This window comes from Physella acuta, unplaced genomic scaffold, assembly GCF_028476545.2.
Source record: "Physella acuta isolate Inbredline_101_S28 unplaced genomic scaffold, ASM2847654v3 ptg000345l, whole genome shotgun sequence".
NCBI classification, from domain to species: domain Eukaryota; kingdom Metazoa; phylum Mollusca; class Gastropoda; family Physidae; genus Physella; species Physella acuta.
The window spans coordinates 133,252-155,867 of record NW_026731864.1 but is presented as its reverse complement, the minus strand read 5'-3'; the positions used below and the strand labels follow the sequence as shown (position 1 = coordinate 155,867).

The 22,616-nt window shown below is 43.1% G+C and overlaps 1 protein-coding gene across 1 annotated transcript in view; it reads left to right on the top strand.

Moving 5' to 3' along the window:
• Nucleotides 1–22,616, top strand: part of LOC131941080 (uncharacterized) — a 134,062-nt gene that overhangs the window by 63,905 nt on the left and 47,541 nt on the right. Inside the window, exon 4 of the mRNA XM_059300066.1 lies at nt 11,144–11,276. Within this exon, the coding sequence (XP_059156049.1) occupies nt 11,144–11,276 (133 nt within the window). The remainder of the gene's footprint in view (nt 1–11,143; nt 11,277–22,616) is intronic.

Here is a 22,616-nt window from a genome sequence, read left to right as displayed (position 1 = left end):
TTAGAAATAGCTTCACAAAAAGAATAAACATGTAAGTGTATATAATATATAGTAATCGTGCCGTTTCAAATCAACATTTGAACACGTAATCATATAGTGGAGCAGCTCTCACTATGTGACTTCTGACAAAAAACTGGCTGGCTTGACTTAATGACTGACTTCACTTTTGACTTCAGTAACTTGACTTATTTCACTTTAACTGACTTCAGTAACTTCACTTATTTCACTTTGACTTCAGTAACTCAACTGACTTCAAATTAACGACTGACTTCACTTTGGACTTCAGTAACTTCACTGACTTCACTATGACGACTAATTTCACCTTGACGACTTACTTCACTGACTACATACTACATAACCATCACTGACCGACTTCGACTTCACTTTAACTTAATAGACTTCACTGACTGACTTTAACTTCGACGACTTAAACGTCTTCACTTTGACTTCAAAGACTTTTCCTTGACTTCAACTATTTCAATATGACTTCAAAGACTTCACTTTGTCTTCAACAACTTCAATATGACTTCAAAGACTTCAATATGACTTCAAAGACTTCACTTTGACTTCAACAACTTCAATATGACTTCAACGACTTCAATATGACTTCAAAGACTTCAATATGACTTCAAAGACTTCACTTTGACTTCAACGACTTCAATATGACTTCAAAGACTTCACTTTGACTTCAAAGACTTCACTTTGACTTCAACAACTTCAATATGACTTCAAAGACTTCACTTTGACTTCAATGACTTCACTATAACTTCGACGATTTCACTTCTTCACTATGACCTCAACGACTTTAATATAACTTCAAAGACTTTTCTTTGACTGCAACATGACTTCAACTACGTCACTATGACCTCAACTTCGACTTTAACAACATTGACTGACTTGACTGACTTCAAATAACTTCTTTGACTTCAGTTCTGACTTATACTTCACTGACTTCAATAACACTATTGACTTCAGATTTGACTACACTGACTTCTGACTGTACGACTTCACGTCGATTTCCTCGACTACTTAGATTAACAAAAAACACTCGACTTGACTTCACTTTTGTCCGGTGTTCAAAATCATTTGTGGGGGCGGTCCGGGTCATATTCTTGGTCATGGGGTTGATGTTCTTGGGCAGTTGCGTGTTATCTATGTGTTGTACTTTCCGTTTCACTAATTCTAACGCTAACTCTGCTTTTGTTCTTGACATGTCTTACTATCTTGACTATCTTGTTTTCTAGCTTATTCTCTACAAATGTTTCAACTTTTTCTTCTGTCTTGTCTAATGCTATGCACCGTTTATAGCATTGAAACTCTGCCTCCATGGTTGTGTATGTGTATGTGTGTGTGTTGAGGAAAGTCAAAATAACTAAGGCAACAGTGCGTAACAATAGAATGAGTAAGGCAGAAAAACCGCTGGTACAAGCTATCCAGCACGGGTATAAACCCAAACGTTTAAAAAAAATTTTGGAAGGTACTTATCTTTTTGAATATGTTGACAGTTCCCTTGTGTTGTTATTCAAAATTCGCTCCGGCTGAAGAAACCCGCTGTTGTGATGAGTTAGAGAAAGCAATACACCAGTCATACTCCGTCATGAATAGCTGATATACGTTCTTTCCCTTACTCGACCCGCGCTCCACCAGATGTGAGGGTGGGGATTTTACGATGGCGGAACGAATGAATCCAATAACACACAGTTCAACTATAATTGTTCTTTATTAAAATGGTATAGATATTCAAGTTTCTACCTAACTGATCTACACTGTACTACTTCTATCTGACTGTTCATTATACCACTAACTACGCACTCCCATGACCAATCCTAACACTAACTGTTCTCTACATTCTACAATCTAACACCTTCTACCTCGCTAGCTAATCATGATCTACCTAACTATCTACATTCCTCGGCCGTCTCTGCCGCTACCTAACAACTCCTGGCCCATCGCTCTACTCTTCGCTAGCTACCTATCAACTGCTCTAATCTCTCTACTGCCCCACGCCTCAGTGGTCAGCTGACCATACCACGTGACCGGTCAGTCTCTGAATTTTCATTGGTCTACCTCTGACTAACACGCTAAAACCTACTTCTGCTATCTACCTGGCTTCGACGCAACATTGCGTCATCACAGGGTGGTAGGTAGAAAAAGGCAGGTAAGGTGTTTAGGGGTGGTAGATATATATATATATATATATATATATATATATATATATATATATATATATATATATATATATATATATATATATATATATATATATATATATATATATATATATATATATGTGTGTGTGTGTGTGTGTGTGTGTATGTGTGTGTGTGTGTGTGCGGATGTGCGGGTGTGCGCGTGTGCGTACGTGTGTGTGTAACAAACTATTACCTCGTACAAGTAGAACGTTGTTATTGAACCAAAGACCTAAGCTCAAGAAGGTGCTGGCTGCTGAAAGAATGATGTAGGCATCTCCAAAGGTCAAAGGTCAGAGGCCAGTATAATACGTCTACATACGTCACAGACGGCAGTTGGGTTTCTTCGCTCACTTAGGTCATGTCCCCTACCCTGATACGGGTCATATCCCCTGCCCTCACACGGGTCTTGTCCCCCCCCCTCTCACACGGGTCATGTCCCCCACCTTCAACCCCAATTTCCACCATCTCATACGACAACAATCACACATTCCCATTTCATACAACAATCCCACATTCCCATCTTAAACAACAATCCTACTCCCCCCCCCCCCCCCATCTCATACGACAACAATCCCACCACATACCCAACAAGAAGACAGGAAAGACAATTCTCTCAGCAACCACTTACCTACCGGAAGTGACGTATCGTTAGCAGGCTGGGGTAATAATGTCACGTGGTTTACTAATGTCAACATACCCCAGCTGTGAACACGACTGGTAAGCGCAGGAGACCAAGGCTGCTAGATCAGACTTGGGGTGGGGGGGGGGGGGGGGAGAAGGAAACTCTGAAGATTCCAGTCAGACTTGAGTTAGGGGATGTAATTCTGAGCGTTCTAGTCCAAAGACTTTCTGACTGCACATGGCAAGCAAATAACCATTTCCGCTGGCGTACGTGACCCCTGAAGGTCAGATAATCGATACTAACCTGATCTTGTAGCGTGGGTTGCGAGTCCAAATGTTGGAAACTATTTCCTGTAACAAAACTCGTATCTGCCTATAGAGCCTCAGTCATCTTACTCAGCTATATATAAATCTCAGCATCACCAACAGTACCACGTGATACAGCCAGCTGGGTGTTGAGTGATGTGGTCAGTCATAGAGGTGGGGGGGGGGGAGAGTGGGGGGGCTAGTGGAGTCATACGTTAGCGAACACTAATTTAGTCTAACAATATGAGCAGTGAAAAACCCCACTGATGTGTAAGTAGAGATAGTCATCAATCCCGGGGATATTTTCAGCCCCGCCCACAAACCCAACCCCACCCACAGGCCTACCCCACCCACAGGCTTATTCCACCCACAGGCCTACCCCACCCACAGGCCTACCCCACCCACAGGCCTACCCCACCCATGTCTACCCCACCCACAGGCCTACCCCACCCATGTCTACCCCACCCACAGGCCTACCCCACACACAGGCCTACCCCACCCATGCCTACCCCACACACAGGCCTACCCCACCCACAGGCCTACCCCACACACAGGCCTACCCCACCCATGTCTACCCCACCCATGTCTACCCCACCCACAGGCCTACCCCACCCATGTCTACCCCACCCACAGGCCTACCCCACCCATGTCTACCCCACCCACAGGCCTACCCCACCCACAGGCCTACCCCACCCACAGGCCTACCCCACCCACAGGCCTACCCCAGCCATGTCTATCCCCAACACACTATTTCTACCCTCAAAATATTTTTTTACAAGCCAATATTCTAACACTAGTTTTATTTCTGCGAATAATTTAAGCAGCCAAAAAATCTTTGATCGATGATTCCATCCATGTATTGTTTGTTGGCACGGCAAATCCTGCCGCCCCCTTCCACCCCACTTAACTCACAGGGCGTGAGCAGTTTAGAAGTAATTTTAACTATACCACGTGACACGACGGTCTCTACCTCTATGGTCAACTACACTGATTTGTCATTGTGTTACTCTAAGAATTATCATTGTGTTACTTTAATAATTACTAGATAAATAGCCCGTTGAGGGAGAAATACAACGGGCGCTAGGCTGATAGTGTAGCCTTTTTCTCTAAACCAAAACCATTAAGGTTGATCATTGTGCTACTCTTAGAATTATCAGCCGTATGGGTCTAAGTATCACTCAGTAGTGTTGTCAATTAGATCAGGTCTGCCCACGTTTAAAACAACATTGTGACGTCATAGAAAGGGGATGTGTAATCAACTCAACCGGTGATTTATGTTAATTAGCGCGTGACATTGCTGCAGCCGTATGTTTGTTGAGGTCGTGGGGTCCAGCAATTAAAGCAATTTATGGGCATCTCTTTAATTAAAGCCATTTTGTTCTCAGGCCCCCGGCTGGGCTGGCGCCACACAAGTTTTGATGTAGAGCTGTGGTGGCCACAAAAGTAGATCGATGCTACAAGTGTTAGTCGAAGTTAAGGTCCTTCTCATACCTGGCGGTCTATGGGGCAAGTGAAGAGAGGTCAGCTGTTTCTGTGACTCGTCATATGAAGGGATAGTGTGCTCAGCACTATACTTAACTACCTGCTTTCCATAAGAGCTGGGTGGACTCAGAGACGTTTACAGACGTTGGGTGAACATTGGGGTGGACATTGTGGTGGACATTGGGGTGGACATTGGGGTGTACATTGGGGTGTACATTGGGGTGGACATTGGGGTGTACATTGGGGTGTACATTGGGGTGGACATTGGGGTGGACATTGGGGTGGACATTGTGGTGGACATTGGGGTGGACATTGTGGTGGATATTGGGGTGAACATTGGGTGGACATTGGGGTGTACATTGGGGTGTACATTGGGGTGTACATTGGGGTGTACATTGGGGTGTACATTGGGGTGAACATTGGGTGGACATTGGGGTGGACATTGGGGTGGACATTGTGGTGGACATTGGGTGGACATTGTGGTGGACATTGGGTGGACATTGGGGTGGACAGACACACATTGAACTGACTGACATCCACACAGTGAGCTGACTGACATCCACACATTGAGCTAAAGGCTGTAGATCTGATTAATTTTCTCGTGTAACTTATTGAACTGACGGCCGTTACATTGACGTTTCTGCTATTTGTTTTATTACTTTCATCTTCCACCACATCAAACACCAATCTTTGAATCTATCTAAATAAAAGCCATAAAAAACGTGAGTAAACACCAATCTTTGAATCTTATCTAAATAAAAGCCATAAAAAACGTGAGTAAAGCAGCGAGAGTAAGACAAGAGATGAAAGAATTCCTCCATCCCCGCCCTCTCCCTCACCATTTGTTTCTGTTGCCAGGAAGTTTTCCTCCATCCCCGCCCTCTCCCTCACCAACATTTGTTTCTGTTGCCAGGAAGATTTCCTCCATCCCCGCCTTCTCCCTCACCAACATTTGTTTCTGTTGCCAGGAAGATTTCTATTATTTATTTTTGTTCAACGTTTTCTTTGACGCGTTTGAAAGCTAATAGCATTAACAAACAACACAAGAATGAAAAAGCTAAAACACACTAGTTAGACCGGGTAATCTGCCTAATTTCCTAGCAGTAGTTGCATGATTTACAATGTTTGTAAGTTTTGACAGAAAATCTTTTCCAGATGATTACATAAACGCATTAAAGGAAGAACGTTATGACAATATTACAAACGGTGGTTTAAACATTTAAGAAAAACATCATACACTGATTTCTTTGTAGGATGATGCTACTGTAGGCCACTATCCCATGATGCCACTGTAAGCCACTATCCCATGATGCCACTGTAGGCCACTATCCCATGATGCCACTATCCCATGATGCCACTATCCCATGATGCCACTGTAGGCCATTATCCCATGATGCCACTGTAGGCCACTATCCCATGATGCCACTGTAGGCCACTATCCCATGATGCCACTGTAGGCCACTATCCCATGATGCCACTGTAGGCCACTATCCCATGATGCCACTGTAGGCCACTATCCCATGATGCCACTATCCCATGATGCCACTATCCCATGATGCCACTATCCCATGATGCCACTGTAGGCCACTATCCCATGATGCCACTGTAGGTCACTATCCCATGATGCCACTGTAGGTCACTATCCCATGATGCCACTGTAGGTCACTATCCCATGATGCCACTGTAGGCCACTATCCCATGATGCCACTGTAGGCCACTATCCCATGATGCCACTGTCCCATGATGCCACTATCCCATGATGCCACTATCCCATGATGCCACTGTAGGCCACTATCCCATGATGCCACTGTAGGTCACTATCCCATGATGCCACTGTAGGTCACTATCCCATGATGCCACTGTAGGCCACTATCCCATGATGCCACTGTAGGCCACTATCCCATGATGCCACTATCCCATGATGCCACTATCCCATGATGCCACTGTAGGCCATTATCCCATGATGCCACTATCCCATGATGCCACTATCCCATGATGCCACTATCCCATGATGCCACTATCCCATGATGCCACTGTAGGCCACTATCCCATGATGCCACTGTAGGCCACTATCCCATGATGCCACTGTAGGCCACTATCCCATGATGCCACTGTAGGCCACTATCCCATGATGCCACTGAAGGCCACTATCCCATGATGCCACTATCCCATGATGCCATTGTAGGCCACTATCCCATGATGCTACTGTAGGCCACTATCCCATGATGCCACTGTAGGCCACTATCCCATGATGCCACTATCCCTTGATGCCACTGTAGGCCACTATCCCATGATGCCACTATCCCATGATGCCACTGTAGGCCACTATCCCATGATGCCACTGAAGGCCACTATCCCATGATGCCACTGTAGGCCACTATCCCATGATGCCACTGAAGGCCACTATCCCATGATGCCACTGAAGGCCACTATCCCATGATGCCACTGTAGGCCATTATCCCATGATGCCACTATCCCATGATGCCACTGTAGGCCATTATCCCATGATGCCACTATCCCATGATGCCACTGTAGGCCATTATCCCATGATGCCACTATCCCATGATGCCACTATCCCATGATGCCACTATCACATGATGCCACTATCCCATGATGCCACTGTAGGCCATTATCCCATGATGCCACTATCCCATGATGCAACTATCCCATGATGCCACTATCCCATGATGCCACTATCACATGATGCCACTATCCCATGATGCCACTGTAGGCCATTATCCCATGATGCCTCTATCCCATGATGCTACTATCCCATGATGCCATTGAGTCCATAAAAAATCTGGCATCTAGACCTCGACCTACGAACAAGATGGCGGCTCGACACACCTGCATATTTTTAGTGTTATTTCTCCAAACACCTGGTCCAGGAAAAACCTAACGTCTACCTGTTGGTACTTACGTCATGCGCGTGACCCAGGGCTAATCATCTCGTCTTTAAGGTCGTGATGTCAGGGATCAGCCTGGTTTCAAGGTCACGTGACGTGCATGTCCCGTGTAGGCCCGTGTGTGAGCCGTTCACTTGCGTTCACTCAACCGTGACCTGTAATCTGTCCGCGTAACGATCCCCAAGCCTGTTACGTCACTACAGATCAGTTGCTCTAGTCTATGTTAAACGTCTTGCCTCAAATAATCCTCTCATGTCTCTACTGATTTCTTCTTCCAACCGCTTTTTTTAATGTCGAGATAAGATGTTTTGTTTTCTTTATTAAAAAAATGACAAGGTTTATTTATGAGGAAACAATTTAGCTTGAAGATGCACCATAAATATTGTACATCAAGAGACTGCACAAATTTGTAGTTTATAGTTTGTAGCTGCCCATTTTTACATCATCACTTCCAACGTTATATCACACTGGTGACAGTTATACATAAAACAAGCTGGAAGTCATCTCCCCCATATTTTCTAGTATATCACATTTTTTAAATCGAGTAGAGTTGCGTAGAAAAAAGAATGGCGCACCAAATGTGTGTTATATATGGCGGATGATTAATGCTTTATAAAGAAAACATTGATTAATTTTTAAAAAGTTAATCATCTATTTTAGCCGAATTTTATGTACCGATTCATTGTTAACGAGTCTAGACTTACATGAAAAGTTTTGAAGAAATCGGTAAGGTAGAAGTAATCTATTTTAAGAGATCGCAAATAGCGTAGAGATCGGAAATGTTATACTTTTTCCGAAACCGTACTTAAGGTATCGGATTAGCGTTATCAGAGGTCACGGAAAAATTGAAATTAATCCAAGTATCAGATCTAATACTTGTATAGGAATTTTCGTCTACCTAACTGGAACAGTACTCAAGTTATGGTTTTCACACGGAAATAGAATAAAGTACCACTTCCGTTTACCGGCGTATTCACAGTTTGAAAAAAAAACAACATGAACATACAATTTAATACTTATATGTTAAATTTAGTCCACCTAACTTAAACAGTTCCCAAGTTATTGGCTTTTCAGAAAACGGAAGTAGAGTTAGTACCACTTCCGGTTACCAGAAATCATTCAAAAGCTGATACAGAACGACACATTTTATATTAAAACCAATATATAAAATTGTGTCAACACTTCTGAAACAGTACTCATACCGTGTTCACAGACAGACAGACAGACAGACATACACACAAGCGTACGGACAAAATTGTTATTCTGACACAGGGAGGTGTATAATGTCGAGATTTGTGAACATCTAGATTTCGATTTTTTTCATGATCACAGAACTTCCTCTCTAACTTCGTACACGAGAAAGTAAAAACTGTGGATTTCAGCTTCTGATTAGAAGTCTTTGTCGGATAATTCAGGCACAAATTGCTGTTAGAAAATGACTTGAGACGAGTTTCCCCGAGTCCTCAATATCTATTCATTTCTCGCCACCAACCATTTAGTGTACCCGTTTGTCTGTGTCTTATTCTGTTGAGATCAATGAAAACATGCTCGTCCGTTACTTTTGAGTCGTTGTGTTCCACCCTTGTTGTATAAGTTCTTTTGAGTCGTTGTGATCCACCCTTGTTGTATAAGTTCTACACAGAACACATCTGGCAACTGAATGCCCCCTTCACTCCCCCCCCCCCTCCCCCCAATTCCCTTAACACCTCTACCTCTACCGGACGAAATATAATTTATGTAGAAAATATATACACTGATGTGTACGAGGTTGAAAAAATCGACAACTTCTGCACATACTTTCAAATTAACAAACGAAACGAAATCGAATCTATCATCTCAGAAAATAAAGACAATCCATTGTGTCTTGTCATCTTGCAGTATATCACTTTCATTCATTGTGTCTTGTCATCTTGCAGTATATCACCTCCATCCATTGTGTCTTGTCATATTGTAGTATATCACCTCCATCCATTGTGTCTTGTCATATTGCAGTATATCACCTCCATCCATTGTGTCTTGTCATATTGCAGTATATCACCTTCATCCATTGTGTCTTGTCATATTGCAGTATATCACCTTCATCCATTGTGTCTTGTCATCTTGCAGTATATCACCTCCATCCATTGTGTCTTGTCATATTGCAGTATATCACCTTCATCCATTGTGTCTTGTCATATTGCAGTATATCACCTCCATCCATTGTGTCTTGTCATATTGCAGTATATCACCTCCATCCATTGTGTCTTGTCATATTGCAGTATAACACCTCCATCTATTGTGTCTTGTCATCTTTATGGGGGGGGGGGGGGGTGACACCATTAGGTGCCGCACCGGGTGACACCCGACCTCGCTACGCCACTGCACACACCCATATACCAGGAACCGCCTGACGAGATCAAGGTCTGTAGATTCCAGACATCTCAGCACCTGCCTCTCTCCGTTGCTGGGGAACACGGGAGAGAACCCGGGCCAAATACATAACTCTTGTACTTTTTTTAAACAAAATTTTGAGGGTTTTTTTTTTCATGCTTCGTGTTATCTTTGTTTACCTGAGGAGAAAATACGAGCTTCTAACGACGGCGAGTAAACTTGAAGGGAGGTGGCGGTGGAGAGGGGTGAGGGGCTATTAAGAGATAATTTCCTTCACTGCCTATCTCGTACGATTTGTTTTGTTAAACGACCCAAGGCTGTAATCCAGTTTTTAAATGTCCTTTATGTTTTACGACGGATTGTACTGGATCTAATCCAACTCAGCTGTGTATCTGTCCGAAATATCCATTGGAAAACTGCGCTTCTTTGGCTTCAAGTGTATCGTTGAAACCAAAACAGGCCATCTCACTAACTCTTGTAAGATCATAGCGGCATGAATGACGTCACATGGCCAAGGTTTTCAATAATGGCCATTGTGGTCAGTAGTGGTCAACATAAGCAGTAGTGGTCACACATGGCCAAGGTAGTCAATAATGGCCATTGTGGTCGGTAGTGGTCAACATAAGCAGTAGTGGGCAAGCTAGTCACGCATGGCCAAAACAAAGACCACAAAAACATGATCGATAATGAGCAAAAGTCTGTTAAACCATCTGAAACACTGTATAGCGCCTAATATTGGATTATCTTGTTCTTAAACGAACACGGGTTTCATTTTTAAATTCTTTTCTTTTTAAAGTTGGTGTTAAATTTTAAATCCAGGATTTATTTTCAAAGAAATTTTAAAATACTTTCATGTGAAACACATTTTCTGTACCTGGTTGTTAAAGCATTCAGAAGGTCACGTTAGTTCTGACTATCATGTTATTTGTTTTGTTTTAGAAATTTATTCTGATTTTTTATGTCGTTTTAAGATGTCATCAATGAATGTCATGTGTTTTTAATGTCATGTCAGTCCTGCTTCAGATGTCATCAATGAATGTCATGTGTTTTTAATGTCATGTCAGTCCTGCTTCAGATGTCATGCATGAATGTCATGTGTTTTTAATGTCATGTCAGTCCTGCTTCAGATGTCATGCATGAATGTCATGTGTTTTTAATGTCATGTCAGTCCTGCTTCAGATGCCATCCATGAATGTCATGTGTTTTTAATGTCATGTCAGTCCTGCTTCAGATGTCATCCATGAATGTCATGTTTCCCCTCCCCAGCCTGGCGGTAAAATCGTGGGGCTGGCTGTCGACATCGGGGAGGAACTACTTTTCTGGTCAGACGTCGCGCCCAGACAGCGGGCTATTTTTAAATCTAGGCTGGACGGAAGTGACGTCACAACTATAGTAACAGGTCAGTTATAGTTCAACAAAACCAATGTGTACTCTAAGCTCCGCCTAAAGTAACAAGGGCTGTAATAAGAAATAGGTTTATGTGCGTGCACCATGGTATCCAGCTTTAGGTCCAAATATTTGGTGATTTTTACGTCACGGCCTTACCCTAATGTTAACTCTAAGTGTTACGGCAAACATGCAGGGAGGGAGGGGCATGGGAGGGATGGGAGGGGCATGGGAGGGGGAGGGGCATGGGAGGGGCATAGGAGGGGGGAGGGAAGGGGCATGGGCGGGGATTAAACCCAATTTAAATAGTGTTTACCTGTGTTTTATATTTATATATGCCATTTCTCCAGTTTCTAAATGATGAGAATCTTATAAACAGCTGTAAAGTTTATTGTTCAGCACCACCTATCATTTACATCTTTGTTGAAAAAAATTCTTCCAACGGTTTAAATAACTTATTTTTTTATTCAACGCTCAATAACTGTAAGTAATTTGCTCCAAAGGTAGTTAATTAAACTTCTATTAAATATTGGACATTTAAATAAAATATAACTTAATATACTGTCTAAAAAGTAACAAAAAGTATTATGCTGCCAATGAAATCAGCTGTTAAAACTACAAACTGTCGATGGATAGCTAAAGCTTCATCCAGCCACTGGTCTACTGTAAGCTTCATCCAGATCTATATCTAAATAATATATCCACTCGAGTTTGAGTTAAAAATACGTTTTAGCTGCAGCTATGGTCAGGCTACGGGTTAGATTAGCTGCAGCTATGGTGAAGCTAGTGATCAGTCGTAGATGCTACTACCACTATGCGTGAGCTACCTCACACAAACGTCTACAAACACCGAGATAAAGGCCCGCAACTCTCCTGCCCTTTAGGCGTTTATTTTACAAGGTTATCTCTGGCCATATGCCGCCCATGGTCAGCCAGGGTGCAGAGGTCATAGGTCAGCAGATTTTATCTCACTACTCTACCGTTTGAGGTGAGCTGGTGGGGAGGGGGCTTTAAAGCAGAACTTACAAAGATAAAGTGAATTTGTTTCTTATCAATCTTTCAATTAACAACCTTTGTTCTAAAATGAAATACATTAATGAAATAACACTCTACAGATAAACTACTCTCACTATTTAAGCCGATATTTGGGCAGAAGCGTAGCGATCCATTCCGGCATCCATGGAAAATTATCCATTTTGCGAGCCCTCCCCGATATATATATATATATATATATATATATATATATATATATATATATATATATATATATATATATATATATACATATATATATATATATATATATATATATATATATATATATATATATATATATATATATATATATTTTAACGACGGTCAAAAAACGCATTTTATCCGTCACTTTCCCCTATTATGATGATGTCACAGTTAATTCCGTAAAGCAAGGTAGCAGTCTATAGCCCATAGTCTCACTACTAAAGCCAACATATAGCCCATAGTCTCACTAATAATAAAGCCAACATATAGCCCACAGTCTCACTAATAAAGCCAACATATAGCCCATAGTCTCACTACTAAAGCCGACATATAGCCCATAGTCTCACTACTAAAGCCAACATATAGCACACAGTCTCACTTCTTAAGCCAACATATAGCCCATAGTCTCACTAATAAAGCCAACATATAGCACATAGTCTCACTACTAAAGCCAACATATAGCACATAGTCTCACTACTAAAGCCAACATATAGCCCATAGTCTCACTTTTAAAGCCAACATATAGCCCATAGTCTCACTACTAAAGCCGACATATAGCCCATAGTCTCACTAATAAAGCCAACATATAGCCCGTAGTCTCACTAATAAAGCCGACATTAGCCCATAGTCTCACTAATAAAGCCAACATATAGCCCACAGTCTCACTAATAAAGTCGACATATAGCCCATAGTCTCACTACTAAAGCCGACATATAGCCCATAGTCTCACTAATAAAGCCAACATATAGCCCACAGTCTCACTAATAAAGTCGACATATAGCCCATAGTCTCACTACTAAAGCCAACATATAGCCCATAGTCTCACTACTAAAGCCAACATATAGCCCATAGTCTCACTTTTAAAGCCAACATATAGCCCATAGTCTCACTACCTAGGCCGACACTGCGTGACTAGCCCCTGTTAAGACTAGCGCAGGATTTGCTTCCCCTGACTTTGATTAGCTCAGCCCACTCAACACACAGCCCACACGCCATAACGTCTTACAGATGACCCGTGACGTCACCGCCGTAATGGCGGCCGATGACCTCTAGTATCGTCGCTTAATGTTTGCTGTTTGGAAATTTTCTATAAACATCATCAGAAGGTTGCCAGGATAGGTGGCTTCAAAAGGTTGCCTAGCAACCAAAAGTACACATGCACGCCTCCAATCAGCTGACAGAGAGACACAAATAATTATCTCATGACAAGATTATTGTTTGTTTTCAAATGGTGTCAGCTCCTGCATAGACGTTGCTGTGTTGCACTGACAATTCTGTTTGTCACTGACAATACAGTCTGTCACTGACATAATGCTGATTGACAATATGTTCTGTCACTGACAACATGTTCTGTCACTGCCGAGCTCCTGCGGCACTGACCAAACGGTCTGGCACTGATAGCCCAGCCATCAATCAGAGTTCTTTTCTGAGACTGGGAGGGACCGGGGGACGGGGGAGGGGGGGGGGTAATAAAACCACTGAGCCCAACAATAAAAAATCCCCATTGATTCTCAGGATAGAATATTCATATCAGCTGGCTTGGTTTGGAGTTCTATAGTTAACTACCAGCTATAGAAGTTAGCTTAGACTGGAGCCACACAACTAACTACAAGCTATAGCACTTTTCTCCTGGGTAGCTGACCTTAAACTAAACGCATACCTACACCGTGACGTTGCAGCTACACCCCACCACCAGCCAAAGTTATAGCAATACAAACCCCACCACACCAATACAAACCCCACCACACCAATACAAACCCCACCACACCAATACAAACCCCACCACACCAACACAAACCCCACCACACCAATACAAACCCCACCACACCAATACAAACCCCACCACACCAACACAAACCCCACCACACCAATACAAACCCCACCACACCAATACAAACCCCACCACACCAACACAAACCCCACCACACCAATACAAACCCCACCACACCAATACAAACCCCACCACACCAATACAAACCCCACCACACAGCCAGAGCTATCTCAAGAACAGAACACGCTAGGTGGCGCTAGTACATGATTTATTTACATCAAGGAATCCTTGTATCCGGTACTCGCACTGACGTCACGTGATTTCGTTAGGGTTATTGCTTACCTCTACGTTTAACTAAACAAGCAAGTAACTAAAGTTAGCTGTAGGAAACATGATCCCACCTCCCACCTCAATTACCACCGGATACAAGTGGGAAGTTGGTGTAACTTTGATGTAACAAGCACGGCCAACAACGAACCAGTCAGCTCCACCTGCCAACTGCTCACTTCATCACATGTAATGCACGCGCGGGAGTTAAGTAGCACGCGAACGTTACCCGAACCTTAAGGTCACGTGTTAAAATAAGACAGGTAAACTTTAACGCGATGTTAAACCAAGTGAACTCAACTACACACATCACAGTTAACCTTGTGGGGACATTCACTTGGTCTAATCTCTGAGTGGACATTCACTTGGTCTAATCTCTGAGTGGACATTCAGTTGGTCTAATCTCTGAGTGGACATTCAGTTGGTCTAATCTCTGAGTGGACATTCACTTGGTCTAATCTCTGAGTGGACATTCAGTTGGTCTAATCTCTGAGTGGACATTCACTTGGTTTAATCTCTGAGTGGAAATTCACTTGGTCTAATCTCTGAGTGGACATGCAGTTGGTCTAATCTCTGAGTGGACATTCACTTGGTCTAATCTCTGAGTGGAAATTCACTTGGTCTAATCTCTGAGTGGACATTCACTTGGTCTAATCTCTGAGTGGACATTCAGTTGGTCTAATCTCTGAGTGGACATTCACTTGGTTTAATCTCTGAGTGGAAATTCACTTGGTCTAATCTCTGAGTGGACATGCAGTTGGTCTAATCTCTGAGTGGACATTCACTTGGTCTAATCTCTGAGTGGAAATTCACTTGGTCTAATCTCTGTATGGACATGCAGTAAGTACAGTTGAAGTGTTTGGCTCTGGTACCGCTGTCCACTGCAGGCGAGGCGATCTGTCGTGTCATTGCGGGTTTGGATCCCGTCTGGAAAAAAATCTACGAGTCTTTTCTTGGCCAGTTCTGCACTAAGAACACCATGTTAACATTGCCATTTCAGTACCAACGCCCGCCTCCAACCCCTCTATATGTCGTGACACCCCCTCCACCGTGCTACAAATGTCAAATGTCTACAACAATGTTTTCACCCCTAAAATATTCTCATTTAAAATTCAAGCACACTAACACTGGCTCCCCTATAGATATTATTAAGTTTGCTTAAAAATGTAACAAAATCCCTTCAAACGCGTAGTTCAAGTGCACTATCTGTCTCTATTAACATTGATAGAGCACAGGTTCTAGATCATTGTACTCATTTAACACCAAATATTTTCTCTACATTGAAATTTCCTAGGTATTTTCTATTAATAGAAGCATTTTTTTTAGAAGATAGCAATGTATTTTCTTTAAATACTACTTGTATCTTCTCTATTAACACACACCTCCCCGGTGCCCCCCCCCCCCCCCCATAGAAATACACCATACATTGTTTTTTATTTACCTCCCCACCCCATCTCTCTAAGGATTTCCTTCAGAAAACAAAGCTTCCTTATTTCACGTGCTCTCATTAGAGGGCTTTAATCTCCGTCGAATGCAAGGAATCCTATGGGGAGGTAATTATGTCTGTACAGTCGGATCTATCACTAGATGTCTGCCTTGTTGACTTGATAGAAAACAACAGTCACAGCATAACTCTGCTGCAGCTAGGAATGTCTGACTTGTGTACCGAATTCTGGAGGTGCATCTTTGGCAGACTGGCATCCACCCATTAGAAAACTCCTCTCCACCACCCCCCCCCCCCCCCACCAACCTGCACATACAAACACACCACCTCTACAAGCCTAGACACCAATTTATTTTTAGATCTCTACCTGTGTACATTTTTTTATATCAGAAGTTTATCTGTAAGTGTAGTAGGTATACCAGTGACCCCCCTTGTATTAGTAGCCTCCCTTGTATTAGTAGCCTCCCTTGTATTTGTGACCTCCCCTGTATTAGTTGTCTCCCCTGTACCAGTGGGAGCCTCCCCTGTACCAGTGGTAGCCTCCCCTGTACCAATGGTAGCCTCCCCTGTACCAGTGGTAGCCTCCCCTGTACCAGTGGGAGCCTCCCCTGTACCAGTGGTAGCCTCCCCTGTACCAATGGTAGCCTCCCCTGTATCAGTGGTAGCCTCCCCTGTATCAGTGGTAGCCTCCCCTGTACCAGTTGTAGCCTCCCCTGTATCAGTGGTAGCCTCCCCTGTACCAGTGGTAGCCTCCCCTGTACCAGTGGTAGCCTCCCCTGTACCAGACTAATCCACCACATCCAAGTCCACTACCCGCTAACAAAAGTAACGTTTGGCTGTGTTTGTTGATCTTGGCATCTTGTTCTCTCCCTGTATTTTCTAGTCAGGTTTTAACTCTTTCTTGTCTGACCGGCATTATCGACGCTCTTTTTTACCCTGTCGTTGATGAGATGAAAGATTTCAATTTGACACCTGAACAAAAGGAATTCAAGTTGTTTGTACATTATTTTTAACAAACACAGGTTTTCAGGCAAAACAAAAAACATTTTCTTTTACAAATGATTACTAGAGAAGAAAAAAACATTAACGGTGATAGAAAAATAATTTTATTTAACTAGCAAAGTTGTGGGGGTCTTACGATTAAAATAAAACCCATGTTGTATATAAGATCTGACATTGTAGTACCATATATATATATATATATATATATATATATATATATATATATATATATATATATATATATATATATATATATATATATATATATATATATAATTGAATATGGGTCAAGTTCCACAAGCTACTTAAGACCATCACTCAACTGACCACTGATTGTGCAGACAGTATCGGCACGTGCATAACTTCCTGATGAGCCCAAGTTTGGGAAGCTCTCCGTTTTATGGAGGGCTTATTTGTGTCTTCAACGCCGTGGCTTTCTTAGGGATTTGAGATCAATAAAATAAATGAGTTTGTTTTTAATATCCTTTATGGGCTGGGTGGGGGCTATTGATATCGGAAGATATTCTCTGCGGCTGGGAGATGGAAGGAAAATACGAGGACGCTATTCACTAGAGTACAGCATGAATACGTCTTAGGGTGGGGGTGGGGAGGTGGGGGTGGGGAGGTGGGGAGATGGCTATCTACAGAGTGTTTATACAATCGCCGATACTTCCTGTTATACATAACAGAAACTAATACGGGCTTAGAAATATACTATATACATTGTATATTTAATTAAATATCATCTGTTATGCATTTCACTCGGATTTCTGGACCAGTAGATATATATACACATTTAATAAACCTTTGGCAGTTATATTCTATTGCTGCCTTTCACTTGACTTCTAACAAAGAGATAGGTCTAGTAAACAGGAGTGGCTTGTTTAGATTTACATATCGATGACGGCTTATCTGTTGTTTCAATTGTAAAGTCTTGCTCTCTTAAAGTTGGTTTTTCTTTGTACTTGTGGTGGCCGTCCATTTGTGTACTTGTCATGGCCGTTTGTTTGTGTGCGTGTGTTGGCCGTCTATTTGTGTACTTGTGGTGGCCGTCTGTTTGTGGTGGCCGTCTGTTTGTGGTGGCCGTCTGTTTGTGTACGTGTTGTGGCCGTCTATTTGTGTACTTGTGGTGTCTGTTTGTGGTGGCCGTCTGTTTGTGTACGTGTGGTGGTCGTCTGTTTGTGTACTTGTTGTGGCCGTCTATTTGTGTACTTGTGGTGTCTGTTTGTGGTGGCCGTCTGTTTGTGTACGTGTGGTGGTCGTCTGTTTGTGTACTTGTGGTGGCCGTCTATTTGTGTGCGTGTGGTGGCCGTCTATTTGTGTACTGGCTGGGTTAATGGTACTAGGCGATACTGTGTAATAATTCGAATGGGTCGTCTCTCTGTGTACTGTAGAGGACAGTATATGTACTAGAGAGGGGTTCTACTTGTCTGTGTACTAGAGAGGGGTCTACTTGTCTGTGTACTAGAGAGGGGTCGACTTGTCTGTGTACTAGACAGGGGTCTACTTGATATGTACTAGAGAGAGGTCTACTTGTCTGTGTACTAGACAGGGGTCTACTTGTCTGTGTACTAGAGAGAGGTCTACTTGTCTGTGTACTAGAGAGGGGTCTACTTGTCTGTGTACTAGAGAGAGGTCTACTTGTCTGTGTACTAGAGAGAGGTCTACTTGTCTGTGTACTAGAGAGAGGTCTACTTGTATGTGTACTACTGTGGTCGTCTGCCTGTATGCTGTGTATGGGGGGGGGGTCTGTTTTTATGGCGCCTACGAGCTGCTGGGGTTGTTTCTTTAGGGAGGTGGCCAAGCGAGACAACTCCAGCAACAGATGGCGGGGATGGTAGTAGTCTGCAAGAGTTACAGCGCCTGAAAGGCTGAAAGATGAGTCGGTAGTTGATCACGTGATGTAAACAATAATTTACCGGATCGTTGTGACCATCTGTACTTAAATCCTTGTAGGATTTGTGCTGACCCCTTCTTTGTCTAGCTTTGTGTTCAACTTTCTTAATAAAAACATTGTAAACTTGATGTGCAAATCTCTAGTTCACCAGAGATCACCACTTAACAAAGCTCTAGTTCACCAGAGATCACCACTTAACAAAGCTCTAGTTCACCAGAGATCACCACTTAACAAAGCTCTAGTTCACCAGAGATCACCACTTAACAAAGCTCGAGTTCACCAGAGATCACCACTTAACAAAGCTCGAGTTCACCAGAGATCACCACTTAACAAAGCTCGAGTTCACCAGAGATCACCACTTAACAAAGCGCTAGTTCACCAGAGATCACCACTTAACAAAGCTGTAGTTCACCAGAACGGGGCCGGGTTGTTTACCTTCTCTACCACCAGGTGCACGTGACAGAAGGAGGTCATGGCGGGGTCAACACGCGCCTCACTTTTCTCACAGGTAGCTTTTACCTGGGCTACATGGTAGCTTCTACCTGGACTACAGGATAGCTTCTACCTGGGCTACCTGGTAGCTTCTACCTGGGCTACATGGTAGCTTCTACCTGGGCTACATGGTAGCTTCTACCTGGGCTACCTGGTAGCTTCTACCTGGGCTACATGGTAGCTTCTACCTGGGCTACGTGGTAGCATCTACATGGGCTACAGGGTAGCTTCTACCTGGGCTACATGGTAGCTTCTACCTGGGCTACCTGGTAGCTTCTACCTGGGCTACAGGGTAGCTTCTACCTGGGCTACATGGTAGCTTCTACCTGGGCTACAGGGTAGCTTCTACCTGGGCTACATGGTAGCTTCTACCTGGGCTTCCTGGTAGCTTCTACCTGGGCTACATGGTAGCTTCTACCTGGGCTACATGGTAGCTTCTACCTGGGCTTCCTGGTAGCTTCTACCTGGGCTACATGGTAGCTCCTACCTGGGCTACATGGTAGCATCTACATGGGCTACAGGGTAGCTTCTACCTGGGCTAAATGGTAGCTTCTACCAGGGCTAAATGGTAGCTTCTACCTGGGCTACATGGTAGCTTCTATCTGGGCTACAGGGTAATTTCTACCTGGGCTACCTGGTAGCTTCTACCTGGGCTACATGGTAGCATCTACATGGGCTACAGGGTAGCTTCTACCTGGGCTACATGGTAGCTTCTACCTGGGCTACATGGTAGCTTCTACCTGGGCTACGTGGTAGCTTCTACCTGGGCTACATGGTAGCTTCTACCTGGGCTACATGGTAGCTTCTACCTGGGCTACATGGTAGCTTCTACCAGGGCTACAGGGTAGCTTCTACCTGGGCTACAGGATATGTATATTAGAGACAAGGATATGTATATTAGAGTCAAGGATATGTATATTAGAGTCAAGGACATGCATATTAGAGTCAAGGACATGCATATTAGAGTCAAGGATATGTATATTAGGTTCAATGACAAGATAAGATAATGGTCAAGGCGGGACATGTAGATTAATATGCGAGTAGCGTTAAATATAAAATATTCAGTTAAAGAACGAAACAATAAAAATTTAAATTATGACCCCCCCCCCCTTCAGCCACCACGATTAACTATCCTAACCAGAGGTAAGTGAACTAGACTATATCTCGTGCCCCCCCCCCCCCCTCGTTCCCATCTGATCGTCTACTACGTCGCTGGTAGTGTGTTATTTGTTTCGCGCCACAAATTTAGCCGACGGTTAGCTTCTGACAACGTCAGGCCAACTTAAGGAACCACGTGTCATTTACTTCCGGTTTGTTCATCTCGCGTCGCTTCACGTTAGGACAAATTGTAAACACGTGACCGCGAGATTTTGCGAGACGCAGGCTGATTAGTCGATAGGTAGCGAGACATAGTGGTCAATGTGTACAACATTGTGATGTGGTCAATGTGTACAACATGGTGATGTTGTCAATGTGTACAACATGGTGATGTGGTCAATGTGTACAGGTGATGTGGTCAATGTGTACAACATGGTGATGTGGTCAATGTGTACAACATGGTGATGTGGTCAATGTGTACAACATGATGATGTGGTCAATGTGTACAACATGTTGATGTGGTAAATGTGTACAACATGGTGATGTGGTCAATGTGTACAACACGGTGATGTGGTCAATGTGTACAACATGGTGATGTGGTCAATGTGTACAACATGTTGATGTGGTCAATGTGTATAACATGGTGATGTGGTCAATGTGTACAACATGGTGATGTGGTCAATGTGTACAACATGGTGATGTGGTCAATGTGTACAACGTGGTGATGTGGTCAATGTGTACAACATGATGATGTGGTCAATGTGTACATGTGGTCAATGTGCACAACATGGTGATGTGGTCAATGTGTACAACATGATGATGTGGTCAATGTGTACAACACGGTGATGTGGTCAATGTGTACAACACGGTGATGTGGTGAATGTGTACAACATGGTGATGTGGTCAATGTGTACAACATGATGATGTGGTCAATGTGTACAACATGGCGATGTGGTCAATGTGTACAACATGGTGATGTGGTCAATGTGTACAACATGGTGATGTGGTCAATGTGTACAACATGGTGATGTGGTCAATGTGTACATGTGGTCAATGTGTACAACATGATGATGTGGTCAATGTGTACAACATGGTGATGTGGTCAATGTGTACAACATGGTGATGTGGTCAATATGTACAACATGATGATGTGGTCAATGTGTACAACATGTTGATGTGGTAAATGTGTACAACATGTTGATGTGGTCAATGTGTACAACATGATGATGTGGTCAATGTGTACAACATGGTGATGTGGTCAATGTGTACATGTGGTCAATGTGTACAACATGGTGGTGTGGTCAATGTGTACAACATGGCGATGTGGTCAATGTGTACAACATGTTGATGTGGTCAATGTGTACAACATGGTGATGTGGTCAATGTGTACAACATGGTGATGTGGTCAATGTGTACAACATTGGGATGTGGTCAATGTGTACAACATGGTGATGTGGTCAATGTGTACAACGTGGTGATGTGGTCAATGTGTACAACATGATGATGTGGTCAATGTGTACATGTGGTCAATGTGCACAACATGGTGATGTGGTCAATGTGTACAACATGATGATGTGGTCAATGTGTACAACACGGTGATGTGGTCAATGTGTACAACACGGTGATGTGGTGAATGTGTACAACATGGTGATGTGGTCAATGTGTACAACATGATGATGTGGTCAATGTGTACAACATGGCGATGTGGTCAATGTGTACAACATGGTGATGTGGTCAATGTGTACAACATGGTGATGTGGTCAATGTGTACAACATGGTGATGTGGTCAATGTGTACAACATGGTGATGTGGTCAATGTGTACAACATGGTGATGTGGTCAATGTGTACAACATGGTGATGTGGTCAATGTGTACAACATGATGATGTGGTCAATGTGTACAACATGGTGATGTGGTCAATGTGTACAACACGGTGATGTGGTCAATGTGTACAACATGGTGATGTGGTCAATGTGTACAACATGATGATGTGGTCAATGTGTACAACATGATGATGTGGTCAATGTGTACAACATGATGATGTGGTCAATGTGCACAACATGGTGATGTGGTCAATGTGTAC